General features: G+C 46.9%; 3 protein-coding genes across 3 annotated transcripts in view; 1 reads left to right on the plus strand and 2 right to left on the minus strand.

Annotated features, from left to right (window-relative positions):
* Window positions 1–26: 26 nt before the first annotated feature.
* On the plus strand, window positions 27–1647 carry ASPBRDRAFT_201496 (uncharacterized protein; the record flags this gene model as incomplete). The annotated part of the gene is made up of 2 exons (XM_067621560.1): window positions 27–198; window positions 290–1647. Coding segments are annotated over 2 exons (1530 nt in total), but the record flags the coding sequence as incomplete, so codon positions are not given.
* Window positions 1648–2069: 422 nt separating this feature from the next.
* Window positions 2070–2981, minus strand: ASPBRDRAFT_60236 (uncharacterized protein; the record flags this gene model as incomplete). The annotated part of the gene is made up of 4 exons (XM_067628191.1): window positions 2070–2112; window positions 2177–2559; window positions 2614–2737; window positions 2893–2981. The coding sequence occupies 4 exons, from the start codon at window positions 2979–2981 to the stop codon at window positions 2070–2072; spliced, it is 639 nt and encodes a 212-aa protein (XP_067473080.1).
* Window positions 2982–4156: 1175 nt separating this feature from the next.
* Window positions 4157–6463, minus strand: part of ASPBRDRAFT_79605 (HET domain-containing protein) — a gene marked incomplete at its 5' end in the record, with an annotated part of 5735 nt that continues 3428 nt past the window's right edge. The window contains 4 exons of the mRNA XM_067629460.1: window positions 4157–5196; window positions 5244–5988; window positions 6043–6169; window positions 6221–6334. Coding sequence (XP_067473081.1) covers window positions 4488–5196; window positions 5244–5988; window positions 6043–6169; window positions 6221–6334 — 1695 coding nt within the window. The 3' untranslated portion in view covers window positions 4157–4487. The remainder of the gene's footprint in view (window positions 5197–5243; window positions 5989–6042; window positions 6170–6220; window positions 6335–6463) is intronic.

Raw genomic sequence — 6463 nt, forward strand, 5'->3', positions numbered from 1 at the left:
AGCACCCTCGGGGCTACAGTCTAAAGCAGCGCGCGGCCACGACCCGAATCCGGAAATGCGGTGACAAGGATTATTACGGCGTGCTGGGACTTGAGAGGACCTGTGACGCACGGGATGTCCGACAAGCCTATCGAACCTTGGCCCTGCTGATACACCCAGATCAAAATAAGTACGAAGACGCAGAAATCGCATTCAAAAGTGAGTGTCCAAGTGGTCAGCAGTATCATAAACATTGTCGTGGCTGCCACAAGGTCTTACTAGATTATCACTGACAAGTCTGCCGGACAAGAGGTTGGCCAAGCCTACCAAGTGCTCAGCGATTCCCGAGAGCGGGCCGCCTTTGATAGGCAGCATGACCGTTACGAGAACAAAGGAAGCATCGATCCACATGACGTCTTCGGGGAGGAGTTCGCGGACAATGCTTCCGGCGACGAGTCCAGCGAGGGCCACTCAGCTGATGAGGAAGATGGACCAAAGACCCCTGACCATGCCGTTTTGGAAGTTTACTCAGAAGCTACGGCCTACGTCAATGAATATCTCGCAGCGAAAGACACGTCCGTCGTTCACGCCATGCGTGAAAAAATCAACGACCTCAACCGGAGAATCAAGGAAGAGAACCGGAAATACAGCCGGCCTGAGAATGAGTTTCTGATCAAGATAGACCTGCTGACAGGCGTCCGTGACGAATACAACAAGGCAGCTGAGTTAGTCCAAGATGGAACTGCCAGCGGAACACAGTCGGAAACGCTGCGCAGGATTGAGAGCCAGTTTGAGAATGCGCGAAAGGGGTACGGCTATCCTGAAACATGGAAGCTCCCTTCAGCCATTGGTAACGGCGACGGTAGTAACAATCGGGGGCCCGGCGACATTAACGATGAGCGCCGGATACTTGGCTATGTGCCACATATGGACAGCGAAAGAACCGTTTTTATCGTGGAAAGCCAGTCCAATGGAATCGCCATGAAGCGGTCGCAGGATATTGGATATGATGCAGCTAGGTCGTATCTGGTTCTCCCTGAGTCACAGAAAAAGGATGTCCGGTATTCGCAAAGCCGCTATGGCAAACGTGATCGTAATAATTATGATCAGATCCTGGGATGGGATTGTAGGATTCCATCCAATTCGTCTCCATCTGATTGGGAATACCGACGAGCTCTACCTCCTTCGTACGGCCTGGTCCGTTTTCACAACGGTTTTACGGACATCCTGAGCCGAACCGCCCTGCGTAACGTGCTTGGTAGGGAGGCCGCTGACCGAGAAATCAATGCTTTCTATGAACAGCGTAATATGACTCCGCCGTGGGCTCAAATGCCCTCTCGTGGACGACTCCCTGGCCGCAATTATGCAAAGATTCAGGGACCATCAGTGACCGGCAGTGAAACCAACGAACAGCAAGGTATTGAGCCAACAGTGAGAGTTAAGCGTAGTACCAAGAGCAGACATTCAGGTGGATCCCCGGGAGAGGGGAACCAACAAGCCAGTCCGTCAGTAGGGGAACGCGGTGGAGAAGGCCAGGACACCATGGATACAATCCAAGTCGTTATGGAGGCGAACCGACGCCAGATGCAGGCCATCACTGATGCGCTTGCTCAGCTAACATCGCGGCTTGCCATCATGGACCAGGCTAAGGATACCCTTTCTGGCTAGTACTAGTGTGAATCTGGTGTGAAGCAAGGCCATCTTGAAAGGGCTTACCTAACATACCAGGAATGGCCTCCAATGGAGAGAACCCACTATGTTAAGAAGTCTTGAGACATCTGAGGTGGAATCACCTTTGGCATAGGTATGCAGCATTGAGAACTGTTGGTTTTGGTCTTGCGTCAAGCTGGACATTTACGGCCCCTGCTCTGGAAGGTGCTTGCAAAGTTGCCTTTCCCAGTTTAACATATAAACGTTCGGTGATGACTTAAACTGAATGCGTGTGCTTCAAGCATCATAATATACTGGCTTAACTAGAAGGGTCTTCATACACAGTTCGTCATATATAGTGATTGATATAGAGCTACTCGTTTGATGTATCTTACATATACTTTCTACCAAACGTCAAAAATTACCTTCATATACATACTCTAGCTTCTGGAACTGAATTGGCCGTCAGGAACATACACGCCGCTGCACATATTTCAGTATCCCATGTGCCGTTGCAGCAAGTAGCATCAGCAAGACCTTGACATACACGCGAACTGTGTACTCATAGTACGGGTTCTCGGCTTGCCAGAGCATCAGACGACCAGGCACTGTGTCTTTGAGGACTCGAAACGGGACGGTGGCCGAGTCATTCGTTCCATTACCGAAAATGATGGGACACAGATCAACCATACCAACCCTCCTTTTGCCACCAACACGTAGACCTTCTCCCCCAGCCAGAGGGTCCCATCGCTCATTGTTCCAATTTCTTATAGCATAAGATAGAACGTCACCCAAGAAGCCGCCGTGGTATAGTAGAAACGCACAGCCGAAGACCGATTGCTTCATATCTTCAAGAGATACTTCAAAATGCCATGAGTCAGCTTCCATAAGCACAATTGAGCCATGGCATGCTCGTATATGTAGTGTATCCTAGAGTCCCATTATATTATAACGTCTTATCTCATCAATGGGTAGAAAGCTAACCCGGTAATCAACGGAACCAATCGCTGCCAAAGGGCAGCGCTCCATCATTGGCTCTGTGATGGATCTACTATATTCTGCCCTAATATCTGTGACGGAGCGAGAAGCAGAAGAGATATCAATTACACTCAAAGGATTGGATATAGAAGATCCTACAGGCTATTACTCCTCTATTCAGGTCATTACTGCTTTATATTATTTCTACGCCCTGTTGCGCATGTAGACGGAAGAATTATCTGCCTGTTCTGGCATTCCATGCTGTCTGGGGATGCATTGCCATACCCCTTTTTCTTTCTCTGAGCCGTACTGGGAGCATCTAGCTTGCTGCTGCATACAGACGTTGGGCCCTCATGCCAGGGAAAGAATAGCATTTGGAATAAACGATCTGCAATCTGTGCACTCTACTGTGACGGCTAACAGGCTCATTTAGAAAGAGATAAATAAACACCAATGCCAGTATAAACAAGGTATCTTCCTGGCCAAATCCTCTACAGAGCATTGTACATACGGTCGGGAGCTGGGTATTCCTTCTACTTATGTCTTAAAAGAGGTGCTAATATTGTATACGATCCCGCTGGATCCCATCATTCTTTTTGATACTTCAATATTACCTTGTCTATATTACTTCGCATTTTTGTTCCACACTTTCTTGTCTTGTAAACCCACACTTAGCCACTGTCCTGCTCCATGGATCTTTGGTACGGGTATCTGCCAAATGGTGAGGGTCGGAACCCAGCTAATAATTGGTATCCGTGAAATTATCCTTCAACTTACACAAATAAGTGCCTATGACGTCGGTAGAGAAGCTTCACTGTGTCTGATACGTGCCTCACTGTTCAGTATCATATTAAGGCAGATTGTGAGAGGCAAACAGCGCCATAGCCCGCCTATGCCCATAGGTACCTGCCAAGACTCCAGCCTGTGGGCGGGTTTCGACCTTGGTGAGCAACGCATGTGAGAAGAGCAAAAGATGTCATGTCACAGCATACAGTGCCATGCACAACCACCCTGCCTACCCCAGACGCTTCAAGATTCTTTCCCAATCCCTAGCCTTCTTGAACTAGGCTTTGTACGGTTAGTTTGTGCTTGGCACTCTTGGGCAGGTTTTGTAAGTACGATAACCTTACTTCTTCGCCCTTACAGGACACATTAAAGGAATACAGAAATCTAGAAGCTTCCATGTTCAAAATGCCGTTCAGGTGTCCACATTACTATTGCTTTTCGCTTTTCTTTCCAAATTGTTCTTTCAGTTGCTATAGTATATAACATATTGCATTGATATCTACACACCTATCATCAGCAAATATCTAGGTCGGTTGTGAGATACGACCAGTCGCGGCATGTTAATCTTGAAAGCCACTGAAGCTGCCGAGCGCAGAAAGCAGGCAACCTAATACATTCACCCTGCCTGGTTGGTCTTCGGCTCCGCTAGGGTATCGCCAACTCAAGTTACGCTAGTGAAACTAATGACAACACCATGGAGGCTAGTCTATGCGGCTATCTTACTTGACCATGTTGTACCTAGTCGAGATGTGAGTTTCTATGGGAGGGGGTTGGCCTGCCAGTAGCAACTAGCTGCATGTGTAGGGCGCTTTCCTCGTTTGATTGGTCCAAAGAGGCAATTTAGAAAGAGAAGAATCGTGTATACTCCAGAGCAAGTGTAGCCTTGATGGTATTGTACGGTGCGACAAGCAGAGATAAGAAACTGACCCAAAATAGCTTCGACAATCTGCCTATATGTGACTTTATGCTGAAGACCTCAATTTTCCAATTAGAGCCGTTTTTGATTTGTTCAACTCGAACAATAGTAGAAGCCATCCTACTATGGTGCTCCTGATATAACATGGGGAGGGGAAAGAGGTATGTAAACGACCAGGTCATAGAAGCTTTCCAGAAGTACTCCATTTCGAGACGTAGCGTGCTCGCACTTGGCCGACCCCCAGCCTTTCGTACTCTTCTCCTGATGTTTTTCGCACTACTAGTATATAATATTCTTTGTCAGAGTCATCGCTATCATCGTCTTGACTGACTCCGATAACAACACAGTTTCGAGGCTCAATCTCAGCCGCCGTATCCATGTCGAAATATAGGGAGCCGACATTCCCGGTATCGCTGTAAATGATATGCTCCCCATCCCTTCTTGATATATGGTAATATTTAAATTCTCGAACTTCGATATTGATGCCGCGCTTTGAGTCGTCGAAGTACAGGCTTGGAAATTGTGGAATCATGACATTTGAATCCGTCAAAAATTGAACTTTCCCATTATATAACATCCAAGACCATGATGGCACACTTCTGTCCTTGTAGGTAATGGGAGCTGAATGCTTGCCAGCCCGCTTCCACAAGAGGAGTTGAGGAAGAATGCAATGGAAGACTCCGAAGCTGACTTTAGTAGGCAAAGCTTCTGCAATTCGCTTAGCTATGCTGGAAAATGCAACGACCTTATCTTTTTCTGGATAGGTAAGAGCACGTCGAGAGTAGTCAGTGATAAGCTCTTGGACAAACGATGCTGTCGATCTATAACCTGAAGTCAAGAGGCGTTTAGGAAATTGTGGGTCAAGCAGATATGATCTGGTAATAGGACTAGCACAATTGTTAACCAAGTTTCATCCAATGTAAGGTGGACTTACCATCTTAGTATGCTGAAATTCTCGCAACGAACGCAATTCCCACATTCCCAGTATGTCTGTTGTGAGGTAAAATAGATGGTTCGGCGAGAAAGCGCTCTTTCTTGCAACACCCAGGCTCTGGTATGCAATTGGCCTTCATCAACAAGCTCACGGAAATCATCAATATCCTTTCCCTCGGAACTGGTTCCCCGTGATTGACCAAAATCCTGGGTACGATTAAGAAAGCCGTCAATCCAACAGGTCGCTGAACTTGACGCGATGGTACAGTATGCAGAGGCATATACTTCTTCCATCCTCGTACCTTCCTTCTCCCAGTCGTTCTTGTCTCCTTGAATGATGCAAAGAGCATCAATCCAAAGATACTGCTTGTTAAGTTCTCGGGTCACTGTGATAGCGTCTTGGAAAACCTTTGGAAGGCTGTAATAGCCGAAACCCCTCAATCTTTCATGATAGTTCTTAGGCGTGGTACAGAATCCCTCCTTCTCCTCATCGGTCGGTGTGCCCCAGCAGTGAGATAACGATATATAATCAAACGGGTGTTCTATGTCTGCTGACAGTTTGAGTTGCAGCTGATCTGAATGCTCTTTTCCCACAAAGATAACTCGTGTTGGCCAGACCTGACATATACCGCCAAGGCATGCATGCTCCTTGTCACATAGCCTGAGCCACTGACGAAGCAATTCAAAGCGATTTAGAATCGGCAAACGATGGGTATATCCTGATTCTTTGTATTCTTTTTGCAGTTCTGTTCATGAGCTAGTATTGATAAGAAATGGAAGGGAAAGAAAGGTCTGTTTACCTGAGTAGCGTGAGATATCCAAGATGGAAGACTGGCGTTGGTCTATGCTGATATATGCATCATTTGTGGCTCGGTGAACCAAGTAATGGCTAGTAATCTCAAAATCGTGTCCTGAACGACCAAATCGCTTGCGTAAAGTCAGAATCTTTCGGTTTCAAAGTCTCAAACATACACATACTTTGAAAGCAGTTTCTGGATGGCGGAGCAGCGTGCCTCTCCTGAGAACGAGTTCATTTTTACAACCAGCGATGAGGGCCATGATTTCAGTATCAGTTTCGCACGACCATCGATCCTGACATTGTACTTAACAACACAAGAAAGAGAAAGAGGACAGCCATAGCAGTCACGATCTTCTTAAGGACAGGTCTGACTTACATCCTATACCAATATCATATCCCTGTCAGCCACTACCGCATCGAAT

This window comes from Aspergillus brasiliensis (genome assembly GCF_001889945.1).
Source record: "Aspergillus brasiliensis CBS 101740 unplaced genomic scaffold ASPBRscaffold_28, whole genome shotgun sequence".
In the NCBI taxonomy this organism is placed as follows: Eukaryota; Fungi; Ascomycota; class Eurotiomycetes; order Eurotiales; family Aspergillaceae; genus Aspergillus; species Aspergillus brasiliensis.